General features: G+C 37.6%; 2 protein-coding genes across 6 annotated transcripts; both read left to right on the top strand.

Moving 5' to 3' along the window:
* The first annotated feature begins 11 nt into the window (after positions 1–11).
* LOC127450907 (battenin-like) lies at positions 12–6066 on the top strand. 2 transcript variants are annotated; one of them, XM_051715375.1, is made up of 15 exons: positions 12–383; positions 476–512; positions 594–690; positions 777–851; positions 940–1019; positions 1247–1332; positions 1433–1505; positions 2144–2287; positions 2402–2562; positions 2699–2787; positions 4021–4089; positions 4210–4265; positions 4482–4575; positions 5613–5753; positions 5843–6066. In XM_051715375.1, exons 1-15 carry the CDS (start codon positions 332–334, stop codon positions 5957–5959), a joined length of 1371 nt encoding a protein of 456 aa, XP_051571335.1. In that variant the 5' UTR covers positions 12–331; the 3' UTR covers positions 5960–6066. The 2 variants fall into 2 exon arrangements, with proteins under 2 accessions (XP_051571335.1, XP_051571336.1); XM_051715376.1 differs by having other exon boundaries at positions 14–383; positions 2735–2787.
* On the top strand, positions 6022–19493 carry LOC127450908 (phosphoribosyl pyrophosphate synthase-associated protein 2-like). 4 transcript variants are annotated; one of them, XM_051715378.1, is made up of 11 exons: positions 6022–6892; positions 7879–8039; positions 9896–9948; positions 10864–10930; positions 14883–15055; positions 15199–15314; positions 16426–16481; positions 16779–16930; positions 17055–17125; positions 17220–17366; positions 17494–19493. In XM_051715378.1, the coding sequence occupies exons 1-11, from the start codon at positions 6887–6889 to the stop codon at positions 17650–17652; spliced, it is 1161 nt and encodes a 386-aa protein (XP_051571338.1). In that variant the 5' UTR covers positions 6022–6886; the 3' UTR covers positions 17653–19493. The 4 variants fall into 4 exon arrangements, with proteins under 4 accessions (XP_051571338.1, XP_051571337.1, XP_051571339.1 ...); XM_051715377.1 differs by lacking the exon at positions 6022–6892 and adding an exon at positions 6919–7360; XM_051715379.1 differs by lacking the exon at positions 6022–6892 and adding an exon at positions 7280–7365.
* The last annotated feature ends 604 nt before the right edge of the window (positions 19494–20097 follow it).

The following is a 20097-nucleotide window of genomic DNA, read 5'->3' as shown; positions in this document are numbered from 1 at the left end:
GGACCAGTACAATCAGTTTCTATTGTATAGCGGAACTGTTTACGTCTCACAGCAGTGCGGGAGGACATATTTCTGTGCAGCACCTTCTGCTATGATTATTGTTGTCGCTTGTCAGTATTTGAGATAATGAAAGAGGAAGAAGATGGATCCGTGTCGATCTGGTTATATGACATAACATCTTTGAGAATAAGCACATGTGATCATTCCGATAGGCCGTGTTTGTGAATCTGTGCAATGAATGAATGTCTGCGGTTGATTAAACTTCTCTCTGCATGAGATATATAAAGTTTTCTGTATGTGACAGTTTGTTTTTACCCTGTCAAAGGTCGCAATGGATCGAGCTGAGAGTGTAAACTCCGACCCTGTCATTGCTGACAGTGAAGGTGGGATGCTCTAATGCCAGCTTCAACATTGTAAACAGTATATAATAAACAGCATTTTAATATATCATATGTATTGATCTGTATGTTCCCAGGTCGTTGTCGAAAGTGGAGGAATTGTATTGGGTTTTGGTGAGTGACTGGTCTGTCAAGTGTAAATAAGTGATAAGGCGAAGCAATATGTAAAGCAGTCTTTATTATCTCTCTGTATAGGTTGCTGGGGCTTTGTAATAACTTTGCATATGTGGTGATGCTGAGTGCTGCTCTTGACATCCTAAAGAAACAGGAATCTCAAAACACAACAGTCCCTGTAAGTGTTTCCTGAGCCTGCCAATGACTATACAACATGTAAGTTTAACCTTATTCACTCAACTTTTTATTTGATGTTTTTTCTAGACTCTGGCTCCAGATTTAAATAATGTAGACATCAGGAACAGCAGCCGCTATGACTGCAATCCTGTGTCCACTGCGGTAAGTGTGTGGACTTGGCATTTATTCTGTGCATGTTTGCTCAGTGAATGACACTCATGCTATGTTATTTCTCTCTCTCTTTCTCTAGGCTGTGCTGCTGGCAGATATCCTACCCACCCTTGTAATCAAATTCACAGCTCCTTTCTATATACACAAAGTGCCTTATGGGTAAAGTTGACAAGCAATTCATTTTAATGTCTAACCATCAAACTACATGTTGAAACTATAGTGCTCTGATAAGAACTGGACTGACTCAAGAAATCAATGACAAACCAGTTATTAAGATCAAAAGGACGAAGTCTACTTTTTGTTTGTAGCACTGTACAATGTTGTTCTACTAATTGTTGATTAATGTATTATTGATCAGATTTTCGTTTTGCTTTTATTATGAACAGTTTCCGTGTTTTGGTGTGTTTCTCTATGGCAGTAGTCAGCTTCCTGATGGTGTCGTTCTCTTCAACTATATTGATGAGCATCTTTGGTAATGAGAGTGCGACAGAAAACTACAGTAATTGAGGTGTGATGCAACATTCTGTTTCAGTTCATTCTGAACATTCTGAATTACTTGAATATCTCCTCAGGTGTTGTCTTTGCCAGTGTTAGTTCGGGATTGGGGGAGCTTTCCTTTCTCTCCCTCTCTGTGTTTTTCAGCAGGTACGGCCTCATAGAATCCCATTCATTCATTAATTCACTCCCACTATGTTAGGAATGGAATACTAGCATACTGCTTACTACATACTGTGCAGTATGCACTAAATACTGCCTAAATTTTCTTTAAATATCATGTAAAAACTCATTATATTCAGTGATAATCATCTCATACAGTTGTACGCTACATTGTTGTCACATGACCTTTAAATGTTGGCCACTTGACTTCTTTATGTGCATGTTTAAATCTGTAAGTGGCTTTGGTTAATTAGCATTTTTTTATATTACATATTCATTAATCACACTGGAAATGGATGGTCAAGTTGAGTGTGTTGTATTGTATTCAGTATTCCAATCTGTAAACTGCACATTTTGGGAAATGTAGTCCTTGAGCAAGGTATTCCATGTATACAAAAAATATGCATAATGTGCTCATTATTCATACTGTATACAACAGAAATTGTACGAGAAGTATGGTAGCATGCTATTCTAAACATAGCCCTTCTAACTCCTTCACTGACTTATTTCTATACCTCATTCACTCAGTTTATTTGATTTGATCAATTCTTTGCACTTATTGCCTTTGTTGTCTTACTCATTTTGTAATTTATATTTCTCTCTGTGTGTTTTTCTGTCTCTTTAAGGGATGTATTAAGTGGCTGGGGTTCTGGAACAGGGGCAGCAGGAGTAGCTGGAGCTATTCTTTACTCTGCATTTACACAAGCCGGTCTGACGCCCCAAGTTACGTTGTGGATCATGCTGGTTGTCCCTGTTATTTTGGCTGTTAGGTCAGATAAACTTTGACTAAATTGATTACATAAAAACATTTGTGTAAAAATGTTAGACAGCTTACTCTTTTCTTTCTCTCTCTCTCTCTCTTTCTCTCTCATTGTCTGTTTTAGCTATTTCTTCGTCTTAGTGTTCCCAACGTCATTTCCACAATGGAGACGCAGCGAGGATGATCATAGTCCTTCCACAGTGGAGAACTCTCAGGAGAGACGTCCTATAATCGTGGAGGAGGCTGGTCCAGATGATGACTATGAGAAAACCCAGGAAGAACAAGGTGTGTACATCATACCTCTTGCTTGTGTATTGTCTTACTTATTAATTGCCTTCATAGATATCAGCATAAAGCAGCATTGACCATTTTTAAGGTCTTGCAACAGCTCTCATAATGTTGTGTATGGTGACTCATTCAGATAACTGTACTGGCCATGCTCTCTTCCTTCTGACAGAGGACAGTCTCTTCATACCCCTGACCCTCTCTGACAAAATATATATAATTAAAGTAAGCCCTGCTTTGTGCATGTATACAATCCTTGGTTTTGTGTTTCTGGTCTGGTTAAATGATACTGCTTCTGCTTTGGTCAATACAAATTTAATGTAATTTAAAGGTGCCCTAAGTAATTTTGTTTCATTTACCAAAATGATAGTGGTCTTGGACTTTATACTGACACCTATCGATATTGATGCAGCATTACACAGAAGCAAAGGTCTTCAGTTTCTGATGCCATTGTAAACATATCCTGTTTATGAGCTTATTTATCATCCATGATTAAAGGAATGTTCCTGGTTCAATACAAGTTAAGCTCAATCAACAGCATTTGTTGCATAATGTTGATTACCACAAAAATGATTTAGACTCATCTGTAGTTTATTTTAAAAAGAAAATTGCTTTTACAGTAAAGCACTTACAATGAAAGTGAATGGGGCCAGTCGATAAACATTATAATACACACTGTTTCAAAAGTTTAGCCACAAGATGTAAACATTATATGTATTATCATGATTTTCGTGTGATAAAATCAGGGATTTACTGGCTTTAATGGCATTTACCAGATTACAGGGTTTACCGTGTTCAGTTGTCATGACAACAAATTTGTAATACTGGATATAACTTTACAACGACATGGTTTGTAAGTGAATTTATCACATTAAAATCATGTTAACATGTGTACTGTTTATATCTTGTGGCCATACTTTTAAAATGTTGTGTATTTTAATGTTTATAGATTGGCCCCATTTACTTCCAATGATAGTGCCTTCCAGTGTATTTAACATTATGCCACAAATGCTTTTGATTGAGCTTAACTTGTATTGAACATTGAACATTCCTTTAATATTTTTCAAAAGTGTACGATAATAGGGAGGTTCTGGAATAAAGTGGGTAGTATTCGACTGGTCATGTGATCTCAACATGGCACCATGTTTAAGCATGCTTATGTAGGGGGAAATAAATTCTGAGCCTCTATATGACTGGACCCTCATACGAGTGTCATCTTTCAAATATACAGTATTTGTAAGAAGTACTGTTCATTTGTTTGGGTGTAAAAGTTGAAAAATGTACTTAGGGCACAGTTAAAGTATGCAGAGCTTGTGTATGTCTGTCATGAAGAATAGCATGTTGTGCGTGTTTGCGCCTTGTTGTGCTGCGATCACCAAACACCCTTGCACTTTTTCCTTTAAGTCTATTGCTTATTTTAGCTGCTTATGTGCCATTTACCCAGTTTATCTCTTTCAGGGTCTGCTGAGGTTTGTTTTACCTCTGGGTGTGGTTTACTTCGCAGAGTATTTCATTAACCAAGGACTGGTGAGTGTGCTCTATACTGCCACTGTTCTGATGAGTCTCAGTTAACAGTGAGACATCACTAAAATAACCTATGATCTCTAACTATCGACATCATGGTTTTCTCCAATCATGCATGCATAGTTGGAGCTTCTATACTTCCCTGACTCCTGTTTCTCACATGCAGAACAATATCGCTGGTAAGGACACACTTTTCTTTCTTTATTTCATGCTTTTTAATTCTACTGAAACAACAGCCTAGCCCAGTATAAGTGTTTTAGGAGAAAGAGAAGGACAGAAGGAAGTTCTGCTTCTGCTGTTTGGGTCTAATGGCATTTATTGATCTTGTATTATTATGTCATTTCCTCTCGGTCACTTGAAAAGCAAGCAAAAGCTAATTTTATATCTCTTTGCAGGTACCAGACACTTTACCAGATTGGTGTTTTTATTTCCCGCACTTCTCTCTTCTGTTTTAAGATCAGGAAAATCCTACTGCTCTCACTCTTACAGGTAAGAGCTGGAGCTGCTGCAAAGGACAACGTATTTCATACAATTGACCCGTGGCAAAGCTCTGCCCCCTTGGTTACAGTTGCTCGCTTTGCAGAACTTCCCATAGGAATGAAAGGGAGCTTGCTGTGAACAGCGCGGTTCTTGTCAAAATATGATCATAAACAGAATTGACAATATTCTTATGTTGGATTGAAGCGTGACATTCCAAAGCATGTTTATCTAATGTTTTTGTAAAATAAATTATACAGTAATGTGACTGAAATCTGTAGAGACAGTGAGTCAAGGGACAAGCGAAGGGTCAGTTGTACATACTGAGCTGAAAAGTCAAAATTAAGTAACTACAATTTACTTAATTTTACTACACTTCACTTTTTAAAAATTGGGTCTCTTGGGGGGTATTTACAATTGGTCACTTCATGGATTTTTGAAAAGACCAAGTGTAAATGCCCTCCAAAAAGGATTCGAGATGGATATAAATCCGGTCACCTGGAGACGCAATGGAGACTCATTCCATTCGTAACTCTGTCAAGTGTAAATGCATCTGGCTGTTCATGCCACATATGTAAACTTTACTCTGCCCAAACAGCGCTACATCAGCATGGTGAAAACGTGAAACATAATCAAATAAAACATCACATCTTTTAAATTCGCTGCCTGCCATTAGCATAATCATGGAAGAGAACTCTGTTTTACTTGCATATAGCACGGGAATTCAAGATCGGATTTATATCCATTTGGCGGAGACACTTTGATGTGTCCAAGTGTTTGGGTCAACTATACTCAGATTCAGAGAAAATGGAGTGAGACTATTTTTATAATCCACATTTGGCTGGACAGTCATGAAATTTTGAAACCATTTTTCTCTGTTTCAGTCCTGGTGTAGTTACTACATTTTGTCTTAGTAGGGTAGCATATATTTGCAACACTAAATACAAAACAACAGTAAATAAATGTGTTTTGCAATAGAATTTTTGCCACTTTTAAAATGTGATACAAGACCCAGGTTACTCTTTCTTAAAGTACATTTTCTCACACAGTGTGTGAATGCTGTACTGCTGGGTGTTGCAGTATATTACCAGTTCTTGCCAAACCCATGGGTGGTCTTTATTATTGTCCTCTATGAGGGTCTGTTAGGAGGAGCAGCCTATGTGAATACCTTCTACTTCATCAGCAAGGAGGTATGTGTGCCAGTCATCAAATTATTTGATCTATGCGTTTCAATTCATGGTCCATATAATGCGTTTTCTTACATTGTGTTTCTTGGCAGACTGCTGACCATGAGAGAGAGTTCGCCATGGCTGCAGCAAGTGTAGGGGACAGTCTGGGAATTGCTCTTTCTGCAGCTGCCACCTTCCCTGTTCATCATTATTTCTGCTCGTTATGAGAGGAGAAAGAGTGTGTGAAAGAGAGAGACAGTGAGAGAGATGTTTACATTGTCATGAATTCACACATTATGAACACAAGATGATCCAAGAAGTTGCTTTTAATCTACATACTGTATATTCCCTTTGTGGACTAATGATTTGACTAAGGGCGTTTTCACACCTAGTTCGTTTGAGCACTCCAAGCGCTCTCAGAGTGGTATTACATGTATATGTGAACAACCCAAGTGGTCTCAGACCCCCTAAAAGGACCCAAAAACCGTACTCTGACCACCTCCTGATTTGTGGACCATGAGGTACTTATGTCATAATATGTAAAGCAGACTGGTACCTCTTTGCTTTCACATTGCACACGTACCATCTACTTAAAGATTGTTGCAAATCACATACACCCCTTCATGGCAACGGTATTCCCTGATGGCAGTGGCCTCTTTCAGCTGTATAGTGCGACCTGCCACACTGCAAAAATTGTTTAGGAATGGTCTGAGCAGCATGACAAAGAGTTCAAGGTGTTGACTTGGCCTCCAAATTCCACAGATCTCAATCCGATTGAGCATCTGTGGGATGTGGTGGACCAACAAGTCCAATCCATGGAGGCCCCACCTTGCAATTTACAGGACTTAAAGGATCTGCTGCTTTAACACAGTAAAGGATGATATGCATGAAGAATGCAAATCACTAAAAACAAAAGAAGAACATAAATATTGATCTGTTGCTCACACACACCTATCATATTGCTTCAGAAGATATGGATTTAACCACTGGAGTCTTATGGATTACTTTTATGCTGTGTTTATATGCATTTTGGAGCTTCAGATTGTTGGCACCCATTCACTTGCATTGTGAGGACCTTCAGAGCTGAAATATTCTTCTAAAAATCTTCATTTGTGTTCAGCACAAAAAAGAAAGTCATACACATCTGGGATGGCATGAGGGTGAGTAAATGATGAGAGAATTTTCATTTTGGGGTGAGCTATCCCCCAATCTGACTAGTTTGCAAGTGGGCTACCCCTATCAGCTGAAATTCTCTGATAAAACGGAAAACCAGAGTAGTTCTTACCTAGCAACTTGTTAGCAACGTTCTTTAAAAAAAAATACCTTTCTTCTAGTTTATACTAGATACTAATATTGACCACAGACCTTATTTTACTCATAAATCATAAACTGTGATTATAAAATCTAAATTTTTGTGAGTGACTCTATACACTTATGGTGGAATATGAAAACGACTCAAATTAACCAGTACGTGAGATGATAAATCGTTTATGAGAGTGTGCAGAGGGCTTTTATTTTGAAACGCTCTGTGTCTGTCGACCATTATGGACATATTCAGTGTAGCAGACTTCACATGTTCAGATAGAGACAGTAAACCATCGAAGCGATCGAGTAAAAGATCGAAACTGGTGAGGTTTGTCCATGTTTTAGTTCACTAAATCAAAATAATGAAAAATATGTTCTATAAAGATGATATAAGTGTAGTTGTACTTATCCTTTCTATTCTTATTAACGAATGTTGGAGGTGTACCTAGCTTAGCAGCATTATTAACACAATAATGTTAACTTGGCAAATTCATTAGGGTGCTTTCATTATTAGTTTGGGTCATGAATAACATTTTACTTAATTTTGTTGTCGTGAGTGCTAATTGTGCAGTGGATATCAAGATAGTAACTGATATCAATCAATGAATTGTCATCACAAAAAATGACAGACTGGTTAAGTGCACTAGTCAGGATCACTGCTGTTACACAAAAGTCATTTTATACTGTAATTAACTGATAACAACTACTCATCCATGTTTATGTGCACATCAGCAAAGTTCTCATCAATCCTGGCTTGACTCTTCTATCTAATCTTGCCACCTTGCCTTTATTCTTGCAGGAAGTGTCTGGTGTTAAACTAACGGTGTGGTCTTGTTCATAGGAAGGGCTCAGCCGTGCCTGGGAGCCCAGGGAGCCACTGCCTGTGTCCCTAGAGGTAGACACTGTTAAACCACAGGACATGAACGCAGCCAAAGGAGGCCTGGTCATCTTCACGGCCAACTCCAATCCCTCCAGTAAAGAGCTGGCAAAGAGGATCGCAGAGTAAGTTGCCTGTATAGTAAGGGAACAAAGGATTTTTATTAATTTTTTTAAAGGGGTGTCTTTTGAAAAGAAAATGCCCTCCAGGTATGTCTGGGTGAATCTCACGGAGCCCATCAAGAACATGTTTGGGTCATATCTGGCACCAAAGCAAAATTAAATGATATTTAGCATACAGAAAAATAAGCCAATTACGCTTTTTCCCCACAAATTATCATTACTATATTATTATAATAGCTTATTCTCTGTGTAATAAACATTAGAGGTCGACGATAGTGGATTTTGCCGATATGATAACTAAGGTGGTGGAAAAGGCCGATAACCGATTAAACGGCTGATAGTTTTTAAAATAGATTGATATGATGTTAAAACAAATTCTTAGTCTTTTCTTACTGTGGCTACAAGATTCCAAAGTAAATGAAATCCCAGATCCATTTAAAAATGTTTTGTTATTTTCTCCCCAATTTGGAATGCCCAATTCCCAATGTGCTCTAGGTCCTCGTGGTGGCTTAGTGACTCGCCTCAATCTGGGTGGCGGAGGACTAATCTCAGTTGCCTCCACATCTGAGACCGTCAATCTGCGGATTGACATCAGAGCATCTTATCACATGGCTTGTTGAGCGCGTTACCACGAAGACATAGCGCATGTGGAGGCTTCACACTATTCTCTGCGGCATCCACACACAACTCACCACACGCCCCACCGAGAGTGAACCACATTATAGTGACCACGAGGAGGTTACCCCATGTGACTTTACCCTCCCTAGCAACCGGGCCAATTTGGTTGCTTAGGAGACCTGTCTGGAGTCACTCAGCATGCCCTGGATTCTAACTTGCGACTCCAGGGGTGGTAGTCAGTGTCTTTCCTTGCTGAGCTACCCAGGCCCACCCATTAATATTTTTTTTTTAAACCAAAATCCAAAATTTAAAAAAAAAATAATAATAATAATAACCTGGAGGGGGGAAAAAAGAAGTTTTGGTGCATAATGAGAGACTTTAAACACACAAATGACTCTTATTTTGAAATTGCGTAGACTGGGCTCCGTTACAGTGCTCTATAATTAAATATTTAGTACCTAATTAAGCTTTTTATATCCTATATATTTCACTAGATGAAGGGTTTTGTTTATACATAAATTTCACCAGATGAGGTTTAATGAACAATATGGTTTATTATAACTCACAAGATATGAATCTGGAGACACAATGTATATGCTGACAGGGGACGTTTTTATATAATCACATTTTGTCTTTGCCTGCCCTCGCTTCAATTTAAAACACTTGATTATCTAATAAAAAAAATAACAAATATGCATTGAAGTGAGGATAAAAAAATCTAGTGGTTCCAAAAAACAACTATTGTCACTGATTAATTGGTAAAACCGATATATCGGTTTACATCTAATAAATAATGATATATGATTTAAATGGTTAAGTATTTTCACATCATGTAAGTATTTGTTGTACTGCCTCTAATTTATACTGAAGCAATTACTGCATTACAAAAGTAAAACGTCCGGATACACTATAGTAATGGGAAAAATGTGCTTAACTGACATGAAAATGTAAAAAAGTTCCTTCAAATAGGCTTAATTTTCTTCATGCAATTTTTTTTTTAATTTGGGTTGAAAAATTTATGTTTTCATGTGATTCACCCCTCTTAATTTGACATTTGCACATAAAAAAGCAACAGATTAATTAATATGATGAATTAATGACTTTTTTACATTTTAACAAGATGAGTCTTTGTGGTCAGCTCTACCTTGAATGTCAAAATGCTCATAAGTGGTGTTTTGACTGTGATTTTTAACTGTGTTTTAGCTGTTATCTTATTCCCTTGAACTTCTGCTCTTTCACAGGCGGTTGGGTGTGGAGCTTGGGAAGGTTCGTGTCTATCAGGAAGCGAACAGAGGTGAAAGCCCCTTTTCTTTGGAACTTTTATCTATAGTCTTTTGATTTACATCAGCCGTGGCTGCTGCTGTAAACTGAAGAGCGAATGTTCATTCTTTGCATACATGCTGGAGAGTGCAGACAAAACAGAGCTGAAATCTGAGCTACTGTTAACTAATTAAACTGACAATCTTTGTTTTGGGTCAAGCTTGCGTATATTGAAATGGCGATATGCTTGCTTTCCCACATATACACACTGTGATGAGATTATCACAGCTTTCCCTGCCCAATCAAATCATTCTACAACCTTCTAGTTCAGCCAGACTGTTGAATTATTGCAAAAACTATTTATTTAAGTATTTAGATAACTTGCAGGTAATTTGAAGCAAATTTGACTCAGAAGTTTTCCAGAACACTATATTTTTGCAAGGTATTATGAAGTTGCATTTTTACCACAGACCAATGTGAGGCAGTGTTATTATACTTTTAAATATTTAATTTAAATTTTATTTTCTGTTTTTTTGTCTTGAAAGTTTAGTTTAGTTTTTGTTAGTTTTCACTCTGATTGTTAGTTTTAGTTTTTCTGTATATTTAGTTTTAGTATTTTAGTGCTGCCAAAGCAAATATGTTTAAATCTGTTAAATTTATTAATTCATTTTTAGATTGAGTGTTATTGCTCTCTAGTGGCATTTTCATATAATTATTGTCAGACAAGATTACATTTTTTATAATGTACTCTGTATCAAAAAGTAAAACTAACATTCATTTGTATTTTTAGTTTTGAAATCCTGAAAATATATTTTAGTTTAGTTTCAGTTTTTCCAATAATGATTTCAGTTAACAAAAATGTTTTCATTTCGTTTCAGTTTTCCTTAACGATAAAAACACTGCTGGGTGGCTCTAAGTGAACATTAAAGTAAAATCTCTTTCCTCACAGAAACGCGGGTCCAAATCGAAGAGTCTGTGCGCGGCAAAGATGTCTTCATCATCCAGACTGTGTCCAAGTAAGGAGCTCTTTAACTACAAACACAAATGTCACGATGTCATAATTTTCATACCGGTGCGTATCCAGATTCAAAACCGGTTATAGTTGGGCACTCAGTGGTGCTATGCTGTAATTTTCGTTGCTCAATGGCCTACACAATAATACAAAGCAGCTTTATTTCAGAATTTTAATTTAAACTAAATGAAACTGAAAAAATAGTGCCATCGGATTAAATTGTGTGTTGTTCAACAAACAAAACTAACATGCCAAACAATAAATATGTACAGTAGTCATGTAAATTTTTTGTAAAGAAAGAGCATGTTCACCTTTTCAGGCTTGAGCCGTGATCTCTTGGGGGGGGGTCACTTCATTCCGCACCATTTCAGATGCGGTGCTTGTTGCGCAAATGCACAGATATTTTTGCCACATTTGCCAGCAGCATGTAATGCGGCTCGTTGTCTTTCCATGAGAGATGTCACTCTATTATGGGAATCATACATTCGTTCATTCCGTTAATGATCTTATCACCAAACGCACCCTTGAGCTAAAACAACACAAGACGCAACAAGCAAAATGCTGGGGTGTCGAGGCGCGTTTTGAAGTTATTTTTTTAACTGACAAGCTGTCAGCTGTCAAAGAGGTCCAACTAGAACATAATTACATTGAAAAACAGCACAGACAGACGCAAATACGCGTTTGTTGTGAACAGCCTCAACGAATAGGCCTAATTGAAAAAGGCTGTGACCAGGGAGAAAGAAAAAAAATGATATCCATGTTTAATTCTAATAAAAACACTACCTTTCCCAAAAGAACGAATCAATGGAGCAAGTAGGCTATTTTTTGCCATTAATGGTTTTCTTCCCTGTAATGAATATGCCTTTTCCTTTTTTAAATCTCAACAAAAAGTGTGCTCTGTTTAAAATTAGGCTCATCCGTTTATTGTATTTGACTAACATGCTAAAATGATATCACTAAAAATACATTTGGTTTTTAGGCCCACTGTCTTTGTACATATAATGTTTTTTTGTTTTTTATAGAAAAGGCTTTACATGAATGTAGTGTTTCTCTTTATAGTATAGCAGGTTTTCCTCACAGTCCTCATTTGAGTCTCTCGCCATCTGCTGTCATGAATGAGTTGTCTTGTGTTTTGAAATCTCAGTGATGGGGAAACAATTATAATACACGCGAATGCTATATTTTGACTAAATATTTGACTAAATTCTCCTGCTTTTGATGGAAACATGACCTTGATCTTAATTGATCTTGATCTTGTTTGATGCATCTCCAACTCACGCTGGAGGTGTCTGTGTTTCATGTCAATTGCTCTAAATTTGTGACACGTTTGGGTGCGAGTCGCTAAAATACGGGGCAAACCGCTTCCCATCTCACACAGTTGTTGCTGTCAATTAAAAGTAACGTCTTCTGTAAGTGTGCGTTCACAGTCATTTTGATATGTCGGTGAAGGACATCTGCCTTTCAATGTGTTCATTTAGGTTTATTTATGAGACGCAAACTCATTAGGTGACTTTATGTAGGCAATTCTGTTTGTTCGGCTAGTGATATTGGAACTGTTGTCATTAACCTCTTAACGACGGGTGGGTCAAAAATTATCCACTTGCATATTTATTTACATTTCATTTGTTTAATGCATGTTTAAGCTGTGAAATTGTAAACAAATATTGACATTCAGTATATCATTTGAAAGATCTGGGTCTCAAGATTTGATATTTTAAAGAGATTTTGACGATCACAAAGTTACAATAATATTTTATTAAACGTGTCTAGAGTGAAAATCAAAACACGGAAAATAAAACCGGAAGTTCTTACCTTTATTGTCTTCCAGCCAAACACAGATGAGCACAATCCTCCAAACTTTGGTATGCTATTCATTGCCAAAAATTTACACAAATGAAGAAATATTGATCAATCTGTCTTTGTTCAGGTTTTATTTATTCAACACAAGTTATCATTCATGTCCGTTCTCTGCTAAATCTTGCACTCTGTGTAGTGTTTCAGTAGCAAAACACCCAAACATGATATTTGGGAGGGTCTTACGAACAAAATGAGCCCTCTCTCAAACTTTTCTGTGCAATTGTGAATGGGTAGGCATTCAAAATATCCAAACAGGACAGTTGACACGAGTGATGTAAAGATTTGCGTCATCCATATTTGTCTCTGGATAAAGCCGGCCAGTGAAAAGCTAGATCATTTTTGACTGATGAGTCATGTAGCTAATGAAAAGATGAAAACAACGATATGAGTGTTGTATCCCTGATGCCGATTCGTGAAGTTTCGGAGTGGAAAACCGTGGACTGTGTGTGTAGGTTTTGCGCTTTAACGAATGGTGAGCAGTTATAGCGTGTTACTGCCATACTGTCGACAAAAAAACTCTGCTTTTGGAGCCGCAATCTGATCCACCCTCCTCAGGGTAGCAAGGAGCGTGAGGGTTTGGAGAACACATGCTCCCGACTGCATTTTTTCATCAAACCCCGTGTTCAACTGCACATCCATGGGGCATAGACATGTCATTCAAGCCGAGATGAGCCACCCTCCCTGGCTTCGCTCATGGAGCGCAGGCGCTCCCAATGCATTGACATTTTTTCACTGCTTTTGCTTTGCCATTCACCCAGAGCCTTTAGCTTCTGCCTCAAGCCGAGGGGCTCCACCCTCCTCGGTTTCAGTCACCATCACCGAGGGCCTGGAGGAACCGCTCCTACCGACTGCATTTTCACTCAAACCCCCTGTTCAACTGCACATCCAGGGGGCTCTTGCATGTCATTCAAGCCGAGATGAGCCACCCTCTCCGGCTTCGCTAACTGTGAGTTAGAACCCGGAGCACATGCGCTACCAATGCATTGACTGACTTTTTCCACTGCTTTTCGTTCAATTTGCATTGGGAGCAGGTGTGCTCCAGGCTTCACTGATGGTGATTGAAGCTGGGGAGAGTGAGGCTCTACGGCTTGAGGCAGTGGCTAAAGATCCTGGTTGAATGGCAGGGCAAAAGCTCTGAAAAAGTCAATTTGCATTTGTATGGGGAAAAAATGAACAGAAGCATCTTTATTGTATGTAAAAGTTTATTTTCATTGCAACATTTCAAATTGCAATGTTCTTTTACCATTGTTTATAAAATGCATAAATATATATGGAATGCATTATAATATATTCCCAAACAATAATAAAAAATGATATCTACATGTATATTTTGGTTTGTGTGGTATTTTTTTAATTGAAGTATTTTTTCACATTTTTTGGAAGTACACTTAAATCATTATGGAACAAAGAGTTTTGGTCATATTGACTTCACAATTGTGTCAGACCTTCATCAGACATGTGGCTTTGTTTCAGATGTGTTGTTGGGGCACTGCACATTGTATTGCATGTATATAACTTTTTTTTTTTTTTTTTTTTATGTTATAAATAATATTTGCGGCCACTATTCAAAATATTTGAATAGCTCTTGACTAATTTTTTTATACTAAAATGATAAATTTTTACTCTTGAATAACAAATGTCTAAGTGTCCACTTTCAAACGAGTCCCAAGTTTGTTTGTAGACCAAAGGGTTCAAGAACTGGAAGAGTTTTACTTTGGGTATGTCGTTTTCAAGCTCATGCACAAAAAAGAGGCCGGATGTTTATAAATTATGTTTCTTTCATAATGTTTATCCATTTTACTGATATAAAATTTCGCACCGGTGTTGTACTATGTACTAAGTATAACCGGTAACACTGTGTACCGTGGCAAGCCTATGTTGGAGGCAGTAATTTTCCTTGTCAAAGACGACAGTGCTAAAAGCCCTCCAGCCTTCAACACTGATTTCAGACCAGCAGCCAGGGAGTTTTGTTTAGATATTAGCAAAATGCAGATCAGAAGCTCTCAGTCTGACACTAATACAGATATAAAAAAACAAATCCCTGTGTATGCAAATTCGATTTCTTAAATCACAATTTTAAGAGGCTTTTTTTTCTGCAGGGATGTTAATACCACCATCATGGAGCTGCTCATCATGGTGTATGCCTGCAGGACCTCCTGTGCACGGAACATCATCGGCGTCATTCCCTATTTTCCCTACAGCAAACAGTGCAAAATGAGGAAAAGAGGCTCCATTGTGTCTAAGCTGCTTGCCTCCATGATGTGTAAAGCAGGTGAGAAAGTCCATAATTGAATTCTGTTTAAGAGCAAGTCAACATCTTTATTTTGAAAACTTCCTTCCTTAATTTGGTTCATAGGGAAATTGGGCAGTTATGGTCCAGCTCATTTGCATTTTGTCCACTGTGGCTTTGAGCAGGTCTGACTCATCTCATTACGATGGATTTGCATCAAAAGGAAATCCAGGGTTTCTTTAACATTCCAGTGGACAATCTTCGGGCTTCACCATTCCTACTACAATACATCCAAGAAGAAGTAGGTCCTTGCATAATGCTTATGTAGAGCTCATTTGCATAAATTGCATTGAAACATTGAAGTCCTCTGGATAGTAGTTCTTGCCGTATTACATGATAAAGCCCTCAGGTTAAGCAAAGGAGCGGTCTGTGTTTCACTTTATGCATATGATGATGTCACCAGTTAAAGGGATAGTTCACCTAAAAATGAAAATTCTCTCATCATTTACTCACCCTCATGCCATCCCAGATGTGTATGATTTTCTTTCTTCTGCAGAACACAAATTAAGATTTTTAGATTTTTTAGATAATATTTCAGCTCTGTAGGTCCTCATGATGCAAGTGAATGGTGACCAGAACTTTGAAGCCCCAAAAAGCACAAAGGCAGCATAAAAGTTATCCATACAACTCCTGTGGTTTAATCCATGTCTTCTGAAGCAATCTAATAAATTTTGAGTTACAGCAGATCAAATTGTATGATCATGATTTCAAGATCGATTACACTTCCTAGTGCTTAAGGCATGCACAGAGTGCTAGATGGCGCTAGGAAGTGTAATCAAGCTTAAAATCATGATCGCCTGGGAGACCGTTGATGCCAAGATTTATACTGAAAAAGGAGTTACATTTTGGTCTGTTCTCACTCAAAACCAATTAGATCATTTCAGAAGACATGAATTAAACCACCGGAGTCTTATGGATTACTTTTATGATACCTTTATGTGCTTTTTGGATCTTCAAAGTTTTGGTCACCATTTACTTGCATTGAATGGACCTACAGAGCTGAAATATTCTTCTAAAAATCTTCGTTTGTATCCAGCAGAAGAAAAAAAGTCATACACATCTGGGATAGCATGAGGGTGAGTAAATGAGTGAATTTTCATTTTTGGGTGAACTATCCCTTTAATAAGCTATGTTTTCACTCTTCATTGTGTTGTTTAATAATAGAAAGCAGGAAAATTACCTGACTCTGGCATTTCTCCCCCAAGACTTGTAATGCTGAATAAATTCATCCACTGAAGATTATTCAGTCATTTTTTTATTCATAATGGCATAAACTTTATGTATGCATGTGTGATTGTGTGTGCCTCTACTTTTAGTGTCTTAATGTGTTTTTTCCTTTCTTCTGCATTCAGATTCCTGATTACAGAAATGCTGTAATTGTGGCCAAATCTCCAGCATCAGCCAAAAGGTAAAGTCAAATCTCACTTGTGTGGTTTCACATCATGCAGTTCACTAGACTAACACAAAAGAAGTAGAAGATTCACACACCTAAGAAGCCACCAACAGTTTTGAGTAACGGTTTAGGCGCATTGCTCAGACTTTAAATGCATACAGATGCATTGCATTTGTCACATGATTGTCATGTGGTATGTGGATCTTTTACTTTGTATTAGTTCTCTAGTGTTTTGTCTTGGGATTTGTGTGTCCCTTTGGTTTGTGTTACTGCAGTTCAGTACAGCCAGACACCAAAAGTGTCCTTTCACAGGGCCCAGTCATTTGCTGAAAGGTTGCGACTGGGCATTGCTGTGATCCATGGTGAAGCCCAGGACGCTGAATCGGACCTGGTGGATGGACGTCACTCCCCCCCACCCACTGTCAAGAACATTGGAGCTATCCATCCGAGCCTAGAGATACCTTGTGATAATCTGTTCATAAAAACTCATCATTAGATCATTCACTCATTAGATAATTTAGTTTATTTTTCTTTCCATTACCTGAGTTAATTGACTTTGCATTAAGTGGTCTTTCTTTTCTTGCACAGTGCTGATTCCCAAAGAAAAACCCCCGATAACAGTGGTCGGAGATGTGGGTGGACGAATTGCCATCATAGTGGTGAGTTCAAGATGGTGTGAATGCTTTCCACTATCCAAGGTGGAATCTCCAAGTCATCACTCTCCTAATCAAAAAAATTTTTTTTTTTTTTTAGGATGACATCATTGATGATGTTGATAGTTTTCTGGCAGCTGCTGAAACTCTGAAAGAAAGAGGTGCCTACAAGATCTTCGTCATGGCCACTCATGGAATCCTGTCCTCTGATGCACCTCGGCTAATAGAAGAGTCTGCCATAGACGAGGTCATTATTTTGTCATTTTAATTTGATTTACTTTTATTAAGATAAGATTATGGCTGTGTCTGCGGATGAGCAGAACAATGTAAAAGTGTTGTCATATTTACATATTGAATGTTGTCATTGTGTACAGGTAGTTGTCACCAACACCATCCCACATGAGATCCAGAAACTACAGTGTCCTAAGATTAAGACGGTGGACATCAGCATGATACTGTCGGAAGCCATTCGGCGCATCCACAATGGAGAATCCATGTCCTACCTATTCCGTAATATAGGCATGGATGATTAACAGAGCCATAAACAGCCAGTCGTTCCATGTGCACAGAGGTCAAGGCTTTTTCAGTTCCTGAATTATTTTGGTAAGGCTATAGCCTGTCTCGTTAATTCTTTTTTGCTCAAAGTATAACTGGTTCTCTTTGTTCTGTATGTGAAGCATTTGAAATAATACCTCAAAGGGCCACCAAACAAGAAGTTTAGCATTGTCACGTGAGTTCAGTGTCCAAGAAAGCTTTATGGAAGGATGTTCTAATTGCAGAAAAAAAAAACTTAGACATTTTTTCAAAGTTTAGACTTTACATTACTGGATTAAAAAAAGAACCACTGGATGTGAAAATTCTGTCTTAATCCATTTTTTAACTGTAGATGAGCTTTTGATGTAGCTCTTATTGTTTCTGTTGAAGGATTGTGATCTCCACTATGTGGCCAACAATTACAAAATGTGACATTGACCATATACAGTTGAAGTCAGAAGTTTACATACACTTAGGTTGAAGTCATTAAAACTAATTTTTTAACCACAGATTTAATATTTGCAAACTATAGTTTTGGCAAATCGTTTAGGACATCTACTTTGTGCATGACACAAGTATTTTTTTCAACAATTGTTTACAGACAGATTGTTTCACTTTTAATTGTCTATATCACATTTCCAGTGGGTCAGAAGTTTACATACACTACGTTAACTGTACCTTTAAGCAGCTTGGAATATTCCAGACAATTATGTCAAGCCTTTTGACAATTAGCCAATTAGCTTCTGATAGGAGGTATACTGAATTGGAGGTGTACCTGTGGATGTATTTTAAGGCCTACCTTCAAACTCGGCGCTTCTTTGCTTGATATCATGGGAAAATCAAAAGAAAGTCAAAACCTCAGAAAATTTTTTTTTGGATACCACAAGTCTGGTTCATCCTTGGAAGCAATTTCCAAATGCCTGAAGGTACCACGTTCATCTGTACAATAGTACGCAAGTATAAAAACCATGGGACCACACAGCCATGATACTGCTCCTGAAAGTGACGCATTCTGTCTCCTAGAGAGGAACGTAATTTGGTGCGAAAAGTGCAAATCAATCCCAGAACAACAGCAAAGGGCTTTGTGAAGATGCTGGAGGAAACGGATAGACAAGTATCTATATCCACAGTAAAATTTAAACGATTTAAATTAAATGCTACTGAATACTAACAAAGTGTATGTAAACTTCTGACCCACTGGGAATGTGATGAAAGAAATAAAAGCTGAAATAACTGACCTAAGACAGGGAATGTTTTCTATGATTAAATGTCAGGAATTGTGAAAAATTGAGTTTAAATGTATTTGGCTAAGATGTATGTAAACTTCTGACTTCAACTGTATGAAAGCTCTATGCTGTGACATATCAGTGTCAGTGCCTCATCACTTGTGTAATTATTGTGCCACTAGATGTTTCTGTGTATCTGTGTTGAACACTGGGCTGTGCTGATGTTAGATTGAATAATTATTTTGTACATCCAAAGTACATTCATAAACATGAATTATTGTGCTTAAATTATTGCTTAAAATATAGAAGCTAAAGCATTGTAAAGCACTTGATTGAATGTTTTTTTTTTTTTTTTTTTTTTTTTTCCTGCTAAATTGCTCTGCTAATACTTAAACATGAGCATTTGTTTGTTTATTTATTTGCCAATAATGGGAATATATGACAATCCTTGCCTCATAAATGTTTGGCCTTGGCAGCCAGAATTTCTAAATATCTTGCCACTGAGAACTTGATTTCTCATTTTAGGTGAAATGCAGGGTTTTTGTTACATAAATAAGAATTCAGGTTTTTGTATTTATTTAAAGCAATTGATGAAGAATAAACAATTTAAAGTGTTTTGACTCATGTTTTATGTATGTAGTATTTAATTTAAGTACAGCTGATTCATCAGTTCTGATGAGTTTTATAGATTGACAACAAAGTTGTTCAGAACATGAGTTTCCAGTTTGGACTTTGTTGTACCATGCAATTCCATTTCAAAATAGAGTTCAGAAACATTTTTCTGGAGATACACTGTTCTCTGGCTTTTCACATCCATCTCCGTTTGATTGATCCACACTTAAGACTTCACAAAACATCAGTCAGTAGAGGGCACTCAATCCTTCAAACTCCTTTCCAAATGATTTGCACTAAGCCTGGTGAACTGAATTGACTGCAGTAGCCTGTGCTCTTAAAAAGTAAAGTAAACTAAAAGGTTGTGAGTCTATGGTGGAAAACCCCCCTAAAAAACTTCGTTGTAACATTTTGCAGAACTTCTAATAGTATTTTGCAGTTTTATTAATTTAATGATCAAAAATCGAGGTAACAGTGAGGCACTTTTTGGAGGGTTTAAGGCCAAAGTGTAGTTGGCGCGTCCGCGTTGCTGATCGCAGTATGCGTGATGTAAATTTCGTCATAATCCAGTCAGCGCACACCGGCCAACTTTACTAGACTCGCGCA

This window comes from Myxocyprinus asiaticus, chromosome 13 (assembly GCF_019703515.2).
Source record: "Myxocyprinus asiaticus isolate MX2 ecotype Aquarium Trade chromosome 13, UBuf_Myxa_2, whole genome shotgun sequence".
In the NCBI taxonomy this organism is placed as follows: domain Eukaryota; kingdom Metazoa; phylum Chordata; class Actinopteri; order Cypriniformes; family Catostomidae; genus Myxocyprinus; species Myxocyprinus asiaticus.
The sequence above is the reverse complement of the archived record's forward strand: the minus strand, read 5'-3'. Positions and strand labels throughout refer to the sequence as shown.